Source organism: Rosa chinensis, chromosome 2, assembly GCF_002994745.2.
Source record: "Rosa chinensis cultivar Old Blush chromosome 2, RchiOBHm-V2, whole genome shotgun sequence".
Taxonomy (NCBI): domain Eukaryota; kingdom Viridiplantae; phylum Streptophyta; class Magnoliopsida; order Rosales; family Rosaceae; genus Rosa; species Rosa chinensis.
In genome coordinates this window covers 87,839,123-87,857,170 of record NC_037089.1, presented here as the reverse complement: position 1 = coordinate 87,857,170, position 18,048 = coordinate 87,839,123, and the positions used below count along the sequence as shown (strand labels likewise).

Here is an 18,048-nt window from a genome sequence, read left to right as displayed (position 1 = left end):
TCTAGCACCCTGAAATCAAACATCAATTAAAATACCATGTCAGATCGATTCGATATTTGAGCTGGTTTTTAACAATGATCAAGTGGTAATTAGAAAAAGAAAAATGTATTCCATGATTTAATTAGTCAAGACTCAAGACTGATGAAGAGGTGGCTAGCGAAGGGATGAGAATATGCCTCATGCATATATGCAACTATGCAAGTGCACATAAAACAAGTACGTACTAGTTAAGAAGCATGAAGTACTTGCGTATATATATTCTCTCTAGCTTTCTCGATCTCTCTAAAAAGATGAGCAGTACTTGCGTGACGTTTCTATACTTGAAAACTATTATCTTTTTAAAGACGTATTTTATGCTTGAAGAAAAAAACGATCAAGCAACGAAAAGAAAGAAGATATGAAAGCCCGGCCAAATACTTGGGGAATCACACGTTCTTATATAGCTTATGGTTGAAATCTAGCTTATGGTTGAAAAGAAAATGCATTATGGAAATAATGTTCTCTTTATTTAGGTTCATATCATATTATCTTAGTTTTAAATACACACCCCTAATCACTTAATACACACTCCTTACTCAATACACTTACCATTTAATTTCTCATTCTAACATTTTGCTAAATACACAACCCAAATTACCTAAAATATCCTTAAACTTAAAAACCATGAAATACACTATTATTTAACATTTGATTAGTATATATAATTGACCATATTAATTACTTATGTTAGTTATTGTGAAATTCATAAGGATTCATTATTGTTCCCTTCAAAGTTCAAATAGATGCTTAGAAATAGGTTTTGTATTATTTGAGTTCTCATCCACCAAACACCATATTGATCAAGTATAAAATTTTGAGTCGAACATTCAACCAAAACTGTATCAGTAGTTTCTCCACAATAGCGGAACTACGAAGTTGTCATTGCATGGTCAAACACATTAACAATTACAAAGTTTTATACATGTGATGTTTTATATTAGATAAGAAATTGTCTAATCATCACTTTTAGATAGAAAAAAAAAAGAACTAAAAAGTGGGAGTAAAGCGATATGTTTTAAAAACATTTAATGCTATTGATTTCGAAATTCTAAATTACATGGTATCTCACCCCATTTAATTACAATTCATTTAAGAAAAATTTAAATTAGATGGTTTCTAATTTTATTCTTGTTTAAAATGAGGATGCCATGTATAGAAATTCATTGTGTTTATAATTATAGAATAATATAAGGAACATATGATTATTATTATTATTTTTCTTTTAATACATAAATGTCTATTTTGGTCATTTAACCTACCTATAAAATCTTATTTGAAATATAAAATAATAGGAATGTGTATTAAGTAGTTTGGGGTGTGTATTTAAAATTTCTCTTTGATAATATATAGGGTAGTGCATGTGGCATGGAATTGGGGAATTAATCATAATTGGTGCTTGCTTTTTTTTTTTTATTCAACATAATTGTTGCTTAATTCTCTTTCATTAGCATCTCATTCGTTAATATCAAAGGAAACAGATCGTACTCTATTAGCTAGCTAGCTAGTGCGTTAGGCAAGAAGGTTCAATTCTTTACTAGCTAAAAATATATCTAATTAAGTAGAATAAAATTAATCACAGTATAATTAATATTATATGTAGGTGATATTATAATTTACCACTAATAATCATGTGAAAGACATGTATTAAGTATATATAGCTAATTCTGGAAGTCTATAATCCATGAAACCATATCCATATCTAATAAGCAAAAGATTAAGGTTAATTTGCTTAATGATGGATAGAATAAATATATATGGATCACATATATACACAAAGACCGAAGACTTAAAAGAGATTATGCTTCGAGATATCTACCAGAGGATGAGGGACCACGACCCAACCTGAATGAGAATGATCTCGAAGAGGTCTATCTGCAATATCCCGTTTCAACCTTAGCTTGTAAAATTAATTATTAAAAATACAAAAGCTAGAGGACTGCCCCATATATGTCACGACTGATCATGGCCAAACTGTACGCTAGCTATATATAGACCCCTCAGTTGCACTAAAAGATACGAACTTGCCCATTTCCATTTCAGACCAGCACGCTTCATACTAGAAATTCAGTTTAAGCTTCATCAGGTCGATCCGATGGAGTCGAATCGCAAGCGCAGAGGGTTCATGAAGGGGAAGTTGACGCCATTCTATCGTGTTTCCAAACCTTCCTCAACCTCAACTACTACAACTACTAGTACAACTAGCAAGCAGTCTAGCATGCAATACATGATGAGCAGCAAGGTTCAGCCGAGCCAGGCCTATCCTTTACCATCTTCGGTAGGGTTTCTGGTCCACAACCGCAAGGACTATCATGTCATTGCAACTCAGGTTCAGGCTCAACCTAAACAGAAGATTACCTTCATAGTACCACCTTCTCCTGCAGATCGCAAGCAGCAGCAGCAGCAGCAGCAGCTCGATCATAACCTTGCTGGTGATGAGATGGTTGATATGAAGGCGGCAACCTATATTTCATCAGTTCAAGAACGTTTCAAGCTTGAACGTAACAATTAACATACTGATGACCCATATTTCAAGTACTACATCTACCTAGAAAGGCTCTGGCTAGCTAGTATTAGTATCTATCTACGATCGAACAGTTCTTCGATCTCATAATAAGTCATCCCCGAACATAAATATGTCCAGGAAAAAAGATTTGTTTTGTACGTGTACGTAGAGATCGGATTAAGAGACGTGCTTAATTTTCATAATTTGTTAATTATAAATTTATGGTATGATCGATGTTTAAACTAAGGACTTGCAGAGTTACGGGTATGCATCAGTAAGCTATGCTATTGTATTACTACAGCAGTCTACATTCACGCATCCATCTTCAAGTCATGCATGGTTGCCTTGATTAACTAGCATATAATTCTTTAATTTCATAGTACTGTTGTGTAATTTGGTGATCGATTTCTCTTAAGTTCAGTAAATTAGTATATAATTATTTATCAAGCAAACACTATGAGGAAAACCATTGGCTATATATAACTATATATATATATATATATATATATGCTGAAATTATTCTTGCAAGAGTTTATGGAAGTAATGAAAAATCTAGTGCAGCATTATAGCTAGATTCCTAATTATTAATATTTTTGTTTCCTGTTCTTTTGCTTTCTTACTAAAGTGAATAGAATCCTATAAATTTGTATTCTCCACCTCTGAGGGATGTAGGATATCCTACGTTCCTACCTATATATATTAGGGCTAAATACTGTTTAGTCTTTGAACTTTTGCTGAAAAAACACTTCAGTCCCTCGCCTTTTAATTTGACATGTTTACTCCCTGTGCTTTCAGTTTTTCACCCAATAAGTCCATTCCGTTAGACTCTGTTAAATTGTGCCGTTAACTCCCTATTTTAAGAATAAAATTACTATTATAGCCATGACTTTCTCTTTCTTTAATTTTTTTAATTATTTTTATTCTTCTCTTTTATTTTTTTTTCTGATTCGCACCAACAATTACTAATTTTTTTTATTGTTTTTATTCTTCTCTTTTATTTTTGGTTTCTTTATTTTTTTTATTTTTTTATTCTTCTCTTATATTTTTTTTCTTCTAGTTCGCACCAATAAAATTACTAAAATTTTTAAATTGTTTTTATTCTTCTTTTTTATTTTTTTTCTTCTAATTCACACTAATAAAATTCCTAATTTTTTAATTATTTTTATTCTTCTCTTTAATTTTATTTATTGTTTTTATTCTTCTCTTTTAAGGATAAAAATTATATTCCCTCCCTTATTTCTTTTGTTATGACTAATTTTATTGCGTGTTTAGGTGAGCCGGACAAGAAAAAAATAGTCAAAATTTTTAGTACGACCTTTATAAAGGGATTGGTGTGAATCAGAAGAAAAAAAATAAAAGAGAAGAATAAAAACCATTTAAAATGATTAAAGAAAAAGAAAGTCAGGGCTATAATAGTAATTTTATCCTTAAAATGGAGAGTTAACAGCACAATTTAATGGAGTGTAATGGAATAGACCTGGTTATGATTATTTTTTTTCTTCTCTAGCTCATCCAAATACCCAATAAAATTAGTCATAACAGAAGAAACAAGGGATGGAATATAATAGTAATTTTTATCCTTTTTTTTTTTTTTTGAACGCGTGGGGTGTCAGTCCATTAATAGTAAAGTAGGTAATATTACAAGTATGACTCACCCGGACTCTGGGCAACGACAGAAGAGAGCCATGAATGAGTAATCTAAAGACCCTAGACTACACAAACATAATGTAACCATGAGATGAAGCTCAAATGCTGCAGAAAAATCCGACACTACTAGGATGACCTCCAACAAACAGTCAAGAAGTCATCCCAATTTATTCATGTTCCCAAAAACACCCACTCTAGGGCACTCTTGAGAGTGCTTTCCTTCGACTCAAAAGCTTTGCTGGAGGACCGTATCTCCTCCACATTTTGTTTTGGAGTTGCTGCAGGGACCGCTTCCATCTGACCTTCTCCAAATGAAGGAGAGAGTACAATTGCCTTGAAGTTCCTCTTCCGCCGAGGTTTGGATTCCTTAGTTGTCAGCTTCCTGGGCTTCAAACTAGCAGGTTTAGGGTTGTTCTTCCGACTCGGAGGGCGCCCAACCTTTGCCTTCTTAGTAGGGGACACTAGAATGATGCCATTGGTATTCTTCAGAGCTAGTTCTGGTTCAAAATCCAACACAACCGAAGTAGTTGGAGGGGGCACAACATCTGCTCTCTTGCGCTTTGAATATTGTACTAAAGCCACCGCTGCAGATCTCTTCTTCCCTGTAATGGGATTATCGGCCTTATCATCAACCTGTATAGGCTTCATGATAAGTACAGTTACTGGAGCTGGAACCTTGGCCAAATGTGCAGCGAAGGCCGATCCAAAAATACCAGGAATGTGAAGATTGAGCCAACACCTCAACAAGGCTTAGAGCTTGCTGACTAGCAGGTGATGAAACCCTAGCCGAGTTAGGGTTAGGGTTATGGCCGACTAAGACCACCACCGCCTCTAGGGCTCCAGTACAACCAGATCGTGGGTGCTCCATCATCCCACAGACACGACAGAATCCAACGAGACGTTCATATTTGAATCTCACATTAGCAGAAGCTCCAGACGTGAAATCAAAAGTGGAAGGAGGGAATACCTGAAGCACCGGCGTTGACAAGACATGTCGAATCCGAACCCTCGCCGTACCCTTTCGAATCCCCGGCCTATCGAGGTACTACACCTCCCCTAACGCCACTAATCCCTTAGTGATAAGAGCAGGAGGGAGGCCCATAATCTCAACCCAAATCGGCACAGAGAGGAGAGGGACAGCAGCGACACTCTTCAGGCCATCGAACTCCGCCATAGCAAGCGCCCACTTACCAAAGAACCACGGACCACCATCCACAATCCTTGATCTGTCTTCCAAGTGAGAGAATTGAAACACATACCGGTTTTGGTGTGCCCTGACAGACAAACGATTACCAAGCCCCCAGATAGAGGTCATGGTGCCCATAAAAGCCTTGGGATCGGCGCGACGTTTAGCAGTAACAGAGAGCAATTTACCCACAGCAAAATGGTTGGAAGACACAGCAGCAGCGCCAGCCGGGCCAAAGGACGTCAGGCTGTCCTCCGAGATGGCCAAGGCGGCAACGAGACGAGCGGTGACGTGATCAACCATGGTGAGGAGGCAGAGTGCTGAGAGGAAGAAAAGTTTGAGAAACCCTACCAGAGAACCCAAGCCCGAAAACCTCTCCTAGTACTTTCTTTAGTTTAGTCCAGGTGATCTTCCAGTAATTTTTATCCTTAAAAGAGAAGAATAAAAAAAATAAAGAGAAGAACAAAAACAATTAAAAACATTTGTAATTTATTGGTGCAAATGAAAAAAATAAAAATAAAACAGAAAAGTAACAAAAATTAAAGAAAGCAAAAATAAAAGAGAAGAATAAAAATAATTAAAAAAATTAGTAATTTTATTGGTGCAAATCACAAGAAAAAAATAAGAGAGAAGAATAAAAACAATTAAAAAATTAAAGAAAGAGAAAGTCAGGGCTATAATAGTAATTTTATTTTTAAAATAGGGAGTTAACGGTACTATTTAACGGAGTCTAATGGAATTGACCTCTTAGGTGTAAAAATGAAAGAACATGGAGTAAACATGTCAAATTAAAAGACGAGGGACTGAAGTGCATTTTCAGCAAAAGTTCAGGGACTAAACAGTATTTAGCCCTATATATTAATATCTCCGACAATATGTATGTATATATTCACAAATTAAATTCTCAACTTCTCAAATTAAATTTTTCTATATTTAATGTAAGAACTTTGCGTAAATAACTCTGAGAGTAAAATATAGAGGTATTTAAATCAAGGTCCAATTTGCTACATCAATTTTCATTGTAATCCGACCACTTTTTTATTTTTAATTACAGTCCAACCACTTTTTTCGTTGTCCATTTTGCCCTTCAAGGTAAATAAAGGAAACTAATCAAAACTCATAATTTGGGGACTTTTATTTTTCAATTTAAATATTCAAATTTTGAATTTCAAATTCCTAAAATCTATTCAAGGTAATTACAATAAATAATATGGCATTTAAATCTATGTAAACATATCATGTACCTACATGAAAGGTCAATAAATTCTTAAACAATGTAGTGTATCTATATCAGTATATCATAGTCAAAAAAGAAAAAATAAAACAAACTAAGTAGCATTATTGACACAACAATACCTAGAGATATAGTAATAGAGTAGTCAATGATCGAGTTTTAACATTATTCCTATTTAATAGGTAGAGAAAAAGAAACCAACACTACTCTACCTTTGTAATAGATATGAAAAATGCAAATTTTTATGCACAAGGTAATGAAAAAAGACTAAGGTAGTTTAAACATGGTTTCTAATAAAAAGGTAGGGAAAAAAAGAAGAAGAAGAAGAATCATTGCAGATTGCCTTTCCCTTTAAGAAATTACCATTGTACTAGGTATCAAAATTGCAAACATATCTATGCACAAGGTAATGAAAAAAGAGAAACTTAGTTTTTGACATTGTTCCTAATCTAAAGGTACGGAAAAAAAGAACTATAGAAACTTGCATTTTCCTTAAGATATGAACAATGTATCTCCCTTTCTAGAATCTCTTTCCTTTGTAAAATTTATGCAAAGGTTGAGATACAATGTAAAATATTACCTCTTTAGATGGATCGAAACCTTCTTATGAATACCCATCTAGAATATCTATTTGATTGTATAATGAAGTTGAACAACATGACAATTCTATAATACAGGTGTAGAAATAAGAACAAAGTGATCAGAATAAAGAAGAAGAAAAGAGACAAGATATAGGGTGTAGAAAAATGATACTAAGGTATGATCATTTTATATAAGTTATAATTTTTCTTAATGACGATGCATCAATTAAGGGTTTTGTTTTGCTGATGACATATTATAATTGATATGGTTTTTATGAATACCAAATTGATTGAAAAATAACATTACTCTCAATTTATTGATGCATAAATTATTGATTGTTTTGAGTAATATTGTTATGGGCAAATTTGGTATGTGAAAAAGTAGAAGTTGACTCATCATACTAATATAGGAAAGTAAGCTGACGTGGATGCTTAGTCACTGGACCGCAATTAACAAAACTTTTCGTCCGGATTACAATCAAAACAGGTCATGATTTTTGGACTTATAACTAATTAACTCAAATTTGCCTCGCACCTTGTTATCAAAGAAACTAATTAACTTTTGTAACGTCCCTTAATCAAAATTTTGAATAACATATAAAATGAAGAGAAACTAATTTGAATACGTACAGATAGAAAAATGAAAATTTTGTCATCGTTTTCGGGGCATCTCTGATATGCATTTGGGTGGTTGGGTGTCGGGATTTGGCAGCCAGGAGGTAGGAGTGGAGGGGGTTCTGATAGAGGTGCGATGGCGAGAACATTTCGGGCCGTGACTGACTGCGTGTGAGCCTTCAGTTGGGCCTTACGGTTCTCGAGCCAAGAGTTTCTTCCTAGGCCCATTTTTTATGTTTTTGCTTTTATGCTTATTATTTTCCTTTTAGCTTTAGGTGGCTTTATGCCCTTAATAATGTCCTACTCTAGGTTAGTAGGGCGAGGTAGACGCCGTTCCTGTTCGTGCACCTTTAGTGTAGTGTCTGGCGTAGGACGGTGATAAGTTTCTAACATCGTCAAATAATCGTAGCCTCCTAGTGACAGGATGAAACCAAGTGTCACCGGATTTATTTTTCGGTGACAACATAGTGGGAAAGTTGATATTATTAGTGTATTATGGCTCCTCATGAGCTTTATCTTTCCCGTATGTCGCCAAAATTGTAAAGCAAATAGAGTAGCCAGTTGTGCACTCTTTGCTAATTAGTGTGTGTTAGAATACACATGATTAGTAGAGACTTCTGATATTATTTCGGAACATTCTCTTAAGGCTTATTGTAATTTGAGATTTAGGTATTATGTCCCTTCCAGTGTATTCTATGGTTTCATTAATAGTTTTTTTTTTAAGGGGAAGACGTCAATAGAGCCACACACGCACCCTCATGCAGTGTATCCCAGCTTTGTCAGACTAATCACTGCACCGCAGACGCACGAACCCTCGTGTTAACAAACAAATGTCCCTCAAATCTGCTGGCCACGGGATGAAGCTAGCTGGGAATCGAACGCTAGACCTAAGGGTTCCAGACTAGGCCGCTCGACCAGCACACCACGCCACGTGGTTGGTTTCATTAATAGTTAAGGCTTAAAGGCAACAGTTATGGCCCTACCTAAAAAAAAAATATATATATATATATATATATATATATATACACACACACACACTCCTTTATTGATGGAAATGGACAACCAGCTAGTGGTGCACCACACTTTTTATCAGTTATCACGATCATGGCACTTTTCTGCAACCCAAAGTTGACATGATCCAATTAGCTAATTGCAAGATGGGGAACATATATAAGGTATGCTTGGTGAAACTTAGAAGGCAAGCTTTTTCCAGCTATACTGATGCTCACATGAAGTGATGTTTTTTTTTTTAAATAAAGGGCTGGTGCAGCTACCCTCAAGTCTTGATTAATGAAACTGTCGAATACAAATGGGGGGATATTGAGCCTAAACCCTTTATGTTAACTACAATTAATTTATAGGATTAGAAAGAGAGGTAGAAGTATGAGAAGTGATGACGATACACAATGACGTACCAAAACTACTTTTTCATGTCACGGACATTATATATATAACTTTTGGATATCTAACGTACAGAGATTAATTGGTAGCTTCTTATTGTATCTATATTGATTGATTAATATTATTCGTTCAGCCTTTTTCCGAAAAAAAAAATTTAATTAATTAATTGGTTCATAAATCACAATGTTTCCGCAGTTATATATTATTAGTAAACAGAGTATATCAAATTTTATGTGAAGCTGGATTTTAAAAGGCCAATTCATAATTTTTTTTTTTAGTTAATTACTTTTAAGTCTAAAAATCATGACATCCGGACGAAAAATTTTGTTAATTGCGGTTCAATGATTAAGCATCCACATCAGCTTACTTTCCTATATTAGCATGATGAGTCAACTTCTATTTTTTCACATACCTAATTTATCCATAATAATATTACTCAAAACAATCAATAATTTATGATTCAATAAATTGAGAGTTAATGTTGTTTTTCAATCAATTTGGTATTCATAAAAACCATACTAATTATAAGGGTTAAACACTGTTTACTCATTGAACTTTTACCCGAATAACTTTTACTCTCAAATTTTGGACCAATAGGTCCATTCCGTTAGTCTCCGTCCAAACTCTCTGTTAACTTGCTGATGTGGCCGTCATTCTGTGAAAAAATGTCCATTATACCCTCACTTTTTTTATTTAAATTTTATTCTTTTCTCTTTTTTCTTTTTCTCTTCTTCCCTCTCCCCTGCAGAAACCTCAGCAATCAGCACAACGCCTCCGTCGATCTCCTCAACAACCTTCCTCTTCTCCTTCAAATAAACAAAAACCCATTGTCAAATGCTTCTCTCTCCCATTGACAAAAACTTGAGAGGAGACGGAGCTCCATGGCCCAATCATCTACAATCCATGAGCTCCATCCAAACCCTGCAAAAACCCAGTACCATCAAATCCTAATTCAAGGCCAAACAGCTCCATGCCCCAATCCCCACCACCATCACCAATAGGAATGAGCAAACAGGGGTGGGGGTGGGGTACCCGCGGGTTTTCCCCGCATTTGTCAAGCGGGGGCGGGGGCGGGGTTTCCCATTACCCATGCGGGGTCCCCGTTTATCTCTTTTTTTTTTCTTTTTTTTTAATTGAGCACTATTATTTTTCAATCAACATATAGGGCATTTTTATAATTTTCTTATTCTAAAAAAAAAAAACAGAAAACTTATACGGGGTATTTATCTTTCCCATCCAGAATACAACTTCAAAGCGATTCGGGAGGATCCGACGGTTGGATTGTCGTATAATTTTATGAGGATGATTCTAAAGGCGATCCGGGACGATCCAACTATTGGATCTTTGTATAATTTTGTGAGGATGATCCTAAGGGCGATCCGTGAGGATCTGACCGTTGGATCATAGTATAATTGTGAAAAGACGATCCTCTAGGTGATCCTTGAGGATCCAACCGTTGGATGGTCGTATAATTTTGTCAGGATGATTCTAAGGGTGATCTGGGACGATCCAACCGTTGGATCTTTGTATAATTTTGAGAGGATGATCCTAAGGGCGATCCGTGAGCATCTGACCGTTGGATCATAGTATAATTGTGAAAAGACGATCATCTAGGCGATCCTTGAGGATCCAACCGTTGGATCGTCGTATAATTTTGTGAGGATGATTCTAAGGGCGATCCGGGACGATCCAACCGTTGGATCTTCATATAGTTTTGAGAGGATGATCCTAAGGGCGATCCGTGAGGATCTGACCGTTGGATCATCGTATAAATTAGTAAAGATGATCCTCTAGGCGATCCTTGAGGATCAGACCGTTGGATTGTCGTATAATTGTGATTTGTGATTTTGGCTGTTTGAGAAGACGCAGCCGGATTTTTGCCAAAAAAAAAAGAGAAGACGCAGCGGGATTTATAGAAATAAGAGAGAAGACGCAGCGGGATTTTATTACTTTATATTTAATCGCCAGGTTGTGAAAATTGTTTTATAGAAATAAATATTTGTTTTAAACATATTGCTTCCTCGTGACTAAACAAACAATTTATTTCTTAAACACTGTCTCAAGCATTTGAAATACTCAATCGACCAAAACAATGATGAAAATAAAAAGAATAAAAAATTTATTTTTTGTCAAAAAAGAAAAGGAAAAAAAACTGAAAAGATAGAAAATAGAAAAAAAAAAAAAATACCAATGTGGGGTGCGGGGGCGGGGGTGGGGAACCCATTACCCGGGGGGGCAGGGCGGGGAATCCCCCATATGATAATATCCCCAGACGGGGAACAGGAGCCCAGGGGAATTTGGGCGCGGGAGCGGGGGAATTCCCCGTTTGCTCATTCCTAATCACCAATGCCACTGCTCCGCCGTCCAAAACCATATCCGAAATGAAAATCTCCCTCTTCTCTAATGGAGACCTGCAAAACCTTAGTCCATACTCTTCTCAATCTCTGCTTCCTATACTCTTTTCGACATAGGCCATCAGAAAAACTTCAAATTACACTTCCAAAATCAACGAACAAAAATTGATCAAAACACCTAACTTCTAACTTAGATCAAAACTTGACTACTCAAATAGAACACACATGCAGATCGGACTCACTTGGGGTTGGGCTTGGAATATGAAAGATTGGCATACTTGTTCTTGGCCTTGAAGCTCTGCTATCAAGCAAGAATCAAGCAGAGAAGAAGCGATTTCCCATTCCTGCGGCGACCTCAACGTCCTCTGCTACTGCCAAAACTACCGCGTTTTCTCCCAAACGGTGATCCGTTTCTATCTAGGGAAGATTGTCTGTGCGTTGGAGCACCTCCACAGCCTGGGGATGGCTTACCAGGATTTGAAGCCGGAGAACATGCTAATCCAACAGTCAGGTCACGTGACCCTCACGGACTTCGACCTTTCCAGAAGCCTCAAGCACCTCTACAACCGGAGATCCACTGCAAACACCGCAGGAACCTCACGCGCTGGATCAGCATTATCAACGAGAACAACAAGGCCGGGTTGAAGAAGGCCAAGTCTGCCCTGGTCAACCCCGTCAGGAGTGCAAGCCGAGCTTCTCAGACAACGGTGAGCGGGCAACTAGTTCTTCGGCACTGAGGAGTACCTGTCCCCCGAGGTCGTCAGCGGCGAGGGTCACGAGTTCACCGTTGACTGGTGGGCCGTAGGGATTCTCACCCACGAGTGCCTCTAAGGGACGACGCCGTTTAAGGGGAATAGCAAGAAGGAGACGTTTCAGAACATGCTAACGAAGACGCCGGAGTTGGAAGATGAGGTTGTGGGCCGGAGAGTTGGGTCGGAGTACTTGGAGTGGGATCAGGCAAAAAAAAGAAGAAGGGAATTTGTTTATGGAGAGAGAAGAAGAGATAAAGTAGAAAAAGAAAAAAAGACATTTTCATTAAATTTTGGATGAAGAGAGAAAAAAGACATTTTTACCCTTGATTTAATGTCAAAATTAGACAAATGGACCTATTGGTCAAAAATTGAAAGATGAAGAAGTAAACGTGTGAAATTAAAAAGCGAGAGACTGAAGTGTTTTTCGGACAAAAGTACAAGAAGTAAACAATATTTAACCCTAATTATAATATGTCATAAGCACAACAAAACCCTTAATTGATGCATCATCATTAAAAAAAATTATAACTTATATAAAATGATCATATCTTACCATCATTTTTCTACACCCTATATCTTGTCTCTTTTCTTCTCCTTTATTTTGATCACTTTCTTCCTGTTTCTACACCTTTATTATAGAATTGTCATGTTGTTCAACTTCATTATACAATCAAATAGATATTCTAGATGGGTATTCATAAGAAGGTTTTGATCCATCTAAAGAGGTAATATTCTACATTATATCTCTACCTTTGCACCTTAAGATAAATCGTACAAAGGAAAGGCATACTAGAAAGGGAGATACATTTTTCATATCTTAAGGGAAAGGCAAGTTGCTATGGTTCTTTTTGTCTGTACCTTTAGATTAGGAACAATGTTAAAACTAAGTTGCTCTTTTTTCATTACCTTGTGCATAGATATGTTTGCAATTTTGATACCTAGTACAAAGGTAATTTCTTAAGGGGAAAGGCAAGCTGCAATGATTTTTTTTTTCCTACCTTTTTATTAGGAATCATGTTTAAACTACCTTAGTCTTTTTTCATTACCTTGAGCATAAAAATTTGCACTTTTCATTCCTATTACAAAGATAGAGTAGTGTGAGTTTCTTTTTCTCTACCTACTAAATAGAAATAATATTAGAATTCGACCATGAACTAGTCTATTACTATATCTTTAACATAACGGTGACATATAATGAAAAGATAACTCAATATGTAACTCGATTAACATAATTACCAAAAGCATAGCTTTCATATTATGTTGCCGGAGGATAAATCTGACAACACTTAGCTTCACCCTGCCTCTAGGCGATAGCAATCATTTAACGAAGTAAGGAACTCGCCGCCTACCTAGAGTAGACAAGGAACTTTGAGTGCATACACAGACACATAGCCTGACTACACATAGCCTGACTAAGCCAACACAACAAATGTAGAGACTTATTACTCGCAAAAAGTGCTACCAAACTAAACAACATAAATAAATAATGAGTATAAAGAAAAAAAGCAACTAGGGTAGGGCCCAAGAATTGAGCCCAAACCCAACATCCAGCCTAGATCAGGCCCTCGGTCCCGACCCACCCTCCACTGACCAACCCACAACGCCGCTCCAACCCATCAGAAAAATAGGTCCCCACCCATCCCAGCCTTTAGCCACGCCTCAGTTCTAGATGCTGCCACCTCCTTCCACTGAGAGAGTCGAAACAAAGCCAATCCTACTTCCGAGCGATTGATATGCTTAACGACACCACAGCCCATTCGACCGCACGCATCGTGCGCTGACGAGGCTGACACCCCTTATTAGCATTGAGGCGTAGCTGGATAGGCGTGTACACTAACAACGATGTCCCACCAATTGTTCTCTCTTCTCGTTATCAAGTTTCTACATTGATGCAAAATTTTAAGTGAGATAGAATCAAAATAGGGAAAAATGCACCAACAGTGTCTGGATTTAAAGAAAACTGTCAAAGTGATACATGAACTTTAAAACGTATCAATGTGATACCTAGACTTATATTTTCTTATCAACGTAGTACCTATATCAACTTTCCGTCACAGTGCCGTTAAGTTGACCACGTGTGATGCACGTGACGCTGAAAAAAAGAGCTAAATGACTGATGTGCCCCTCAAATTGCTTTTTTATCTGATTTATGATTTAATATAAATAAAATAATTAATTTAAATGGATTTTATAAATAAGAGAGAGAGAGAGAGAGAGAGAGAGAGAGAGAGAGAGTTAAACAAATTTCTTCTTCCCTCCGATTCCACTCTTAATTCTTTGGCTTGCAATTGCCTTTGATCGAGAGCTTGCATTCAAGGTTGACCACACTGCCCTTAAATCTGTGGCTATCTTTTCCATTATCTTATGTGAAAATCGAAACCCAGTACAGCATTTGGTGAAGATTGAAGAAAAGGAGAAGATTTTAGAGCCTAAATCAGCTCCATTAGAGACTGATCAGTTTCTCAAAACCCTAATAGAAATGAGAGGTGATTGAACGAGGACTTTTGAAAGCTTGTTTCTTTGAAATTGAATTGGGCTGGTGTTTGGGAAATTGAAAAGTTTGTTTTCCGGTGTCGATGTTAGGCCAGAGACAGAAGCTGTCGGCGAGACCGATGAAGTTGTAGATGCGGGTGGTGTGGATGTTGCATGTCGGGAACGATGGAGAGGATGGTGGGGTGGGATTGGAGCTGTGATTTGAGAGTGGAGGGTTGGCGGGTCTTGAGTTTCTGATCAATGGTGTATACGAAGGGGTCGAAGGACAGAACGAGAATGGTGGCGGCTAAGTCGTCGTCGGCATCGGCGGGGATGAGCAAAATACGTTAGTACCAACCCATACGAGAGCCCAGATCTGTTCAAAATACCCACTCGTGATGAGCAAAAGCCAACGGGATCTTACTAAGATCACCACGGAGGATCAAGGCTGGTACTACGAAGCACGAATGAGCCCATGGGGATCTGCAGGATAGTGAGATGAAGTCGCCGTTGGTTTTCGGTAGGGGTTGAGGCAATTGGTTTGGTCCGAGTCGGAACTAGGTTGGGTTGTGGCGGCGGTGGTGGTAAAGTTTGAGGGATGAAAGTTGCTTAGATTTTTTAAAGAAATTTTTTCTACGAGGTCATCAATTTTTTGGCTGATATTAAGATGTTGAGTCTCCTTCATCATCAAAACTTGATCACAGTGATTGGCATATGTGTAGTTTGTGTGGTTTATAATTGTTTGTTTGGTTTCCTATCAATTGCTTGTTTGGTTTCTTGAAAGAAAAAGTTGGTCTTCAAGAAAATAAATTCTCTGAATCCCTTTGTTCTTTTTTCTTTTTTGAATCTGTTCTGCTTAGTTGGGCTTATGAAGCATAGAGTGAGTTTGTTCATGCCAAGGGTTCATAGCTTCTTCTTGTTGAGTTTTGACTCATGAAACACATAATGGGTTTTCTTTGGTTGGGTTCATGTCATCAATGGGTTTGCTCTAACTTGGAAGTTGTAAGAGAAACTCAGATAAAGGAAAGATGAACAATTGATTTTAACTTTAATCTTTGCTTAATTTGCTTCGTATGTTGTTCTGATCTGAACTAGGTAAGCAAACTCAAGATCAAAGCTTGTCTTTAATCTTCAGATTTCAAAATTATGGATGGAGGATTAATTCCATATCGGGCTCCGTTGTTGTAAATTGCGAGAGGGAGAGAGAGGAGAGAGACTTTCTCCTCGATTCGCAAGTCTTCAATTACCATCTAGTGGCGTAACTACTCAAAGGTTAGTTGGGCAATAGTCCGACCCAAATTTACGAGTGGGTATTTTGAACAGATCTGGGCTCTCGTATTTTGCTCATTCATGCTACTGCTGTTGTTGTTACTGTCGTGACGGTGATGGCCGAGGAGGAGAACATTGAGGCTGTGGGGGCGGAGGAGGGGGGATCGTGCCAGCGGTTTTGTTGTTCAAGAATTCAACTTTTATTTTCATTATAATAATTTATTCAATTTTTTGTAACCAAAAAAGAAGTTTATTCAATTTTTATTTTTAATTTTCAATATTTAGGGTTTGATGGAGTAAAAAGTATTTTTTGTCCTTATTTTAGGTGTCACGTGCGTCACACGTGGTTAGACTTGACGGTGCTGGAACAGAAATTTGACATAGGTATCACGTTAACAAGAAAATATAAGTTCATGTATCCACATTGATACTTTTCAAAGTTCGAATATCACTTTGACAGTCCTCCTTGAGTCCAGACACTGTTTGTGCATTTTTTCCCAATCAAAATACTCTCCGTTGAGAGCCGGCTTTCAAGCAGCCTTTTATGGCAACTTGGTCGCCACATGCAAGATCCAACCGGTTGGGACAGCCCATGGGCTGAGGATTTGCTTAGCCCATCGAACTACGGACCGCAACTAATGACTCATAACGTGTCTCTTTGGAATTCTTCGTGTGACGTGTTAAAGTGTGAACAGAGATGAGGGAAAGGTGTCAAGGTAAGCACGGTGTGTCTTGTAGGAAACTGGGCCTTTGGTCAGCTGAGCCGACCTGGTTCGATTTGATCCGATCCATAAACGAAAGAAAGCCTGTGGTACTCGTGGCCCATTGTGAGTGGACCCAGAGACTATCTGGACGCGTGATAAAGCAGGAAAATATATTGTGGCGATGGATGATCGTATCAAAATCTCTCTCCACAGTCCACAAGGTCTCGGGGGATGGATGGGAAGGACAAAACAGTCACTTCTCTCACGTGAGAGGCCAGAGATCAACCACCTACTAGTTCTCGACCTCGACCGCCAAATTTTGAGAAGAGGATAAAACTTGCAAATTTTTTTTTTTTTACCATTACGGGAAAGACAGACGTGGGACATTTTTTTGGACCGACGATGGGACATCAAAGCTCCAACTTCTAAGTTCTAACTCAAAAAGCAAGAGAAAAGGAAAACAATCTTGACACGTACACAATCACCCCCCACTTAAGGCATCTCCTGGGTCCCCCAAATTCTACATTAAACCGTAAGCACAGCTGCGCACTCAGAGGAAATGATGCTATTTATAGCAAAAACGAGAATTATTAGGTTTTTGCTAAAAAAATAAGAATAAAACCAAACCAGTACAGAGTGCTGCATTTTATATATATAATATATATAATATATATATATATTTCTATTCCAATCCAATGATACCAAAACCTCTTTTTGGGCTTCCTCATCCACTAACCCAACTCACACCTGCCAGTAATACTTACTGCTGACGTGGCAACCCGAAAAATATCTTACGAGACATATCCCAATCCATCATCATCGCGTATCAGTAAAATTTCTTTAATTAGTGTGTACCCGTTAGATTATTACTCCAAAGACTTTCCTCTTTTTTCCTTTCTCTCTCTTCGATTTTGCAACAGAGGGAGAGGGAGGTGAGAGATAGAGAGGTCATTTCAACCGATGGGCGCTGTTAATTTCTTTGTCTTCATTAGGGAGGAGGGGGATTGAGTAGTATGATGAGCACACGTGGCGGTGAGAGAAATGCACCGTATATTCCAGACACGAAAATAGGGAAGGGGTTAAACAAAGAGAGAGCAGTGTCCGTAATATCCAGCTCAGAGTCACCGACTGACCGCCCCAGCCGTCCATATCACGACCGAGTTCCCGGTGGCGATTCCGCTTACAAAACCCCCCCTCTCTGATCTTATTTCTCTCAGATTCTCGCCTCCTCTAAACTCACTGTCACTAGGTTAGGGTTTTCGACTAATTACGATTCGCCCAAGCAGCGGAA

The 18,048-nt window shown here is 37.7% G+C and overlaps 1 protein-coding gene across 1 annotated transcript; it reads left to right on the top strand.

The window, feature by feature from the left end:
• The first annotated feature begins 2,021 nt into the window (after positions 1–2,021).
• Positions 2,022–2,788, top strand: LOC112189949. The gene has a single exon (XM_024329348.2). It carries the CDS (start codon positions 2,132–2,134, stop codon positions 2,546–2,548), a length of 417 nt encoding a protein of 138 aa, XP_024185116.1. The 5' UTR covers positions 2,022–2,131; the 3' UTR covers positions 2,549–2,788.
• The last annotated feature ends 15,260 nt before the right edge of the window (positions 2,789–18,048 follow it).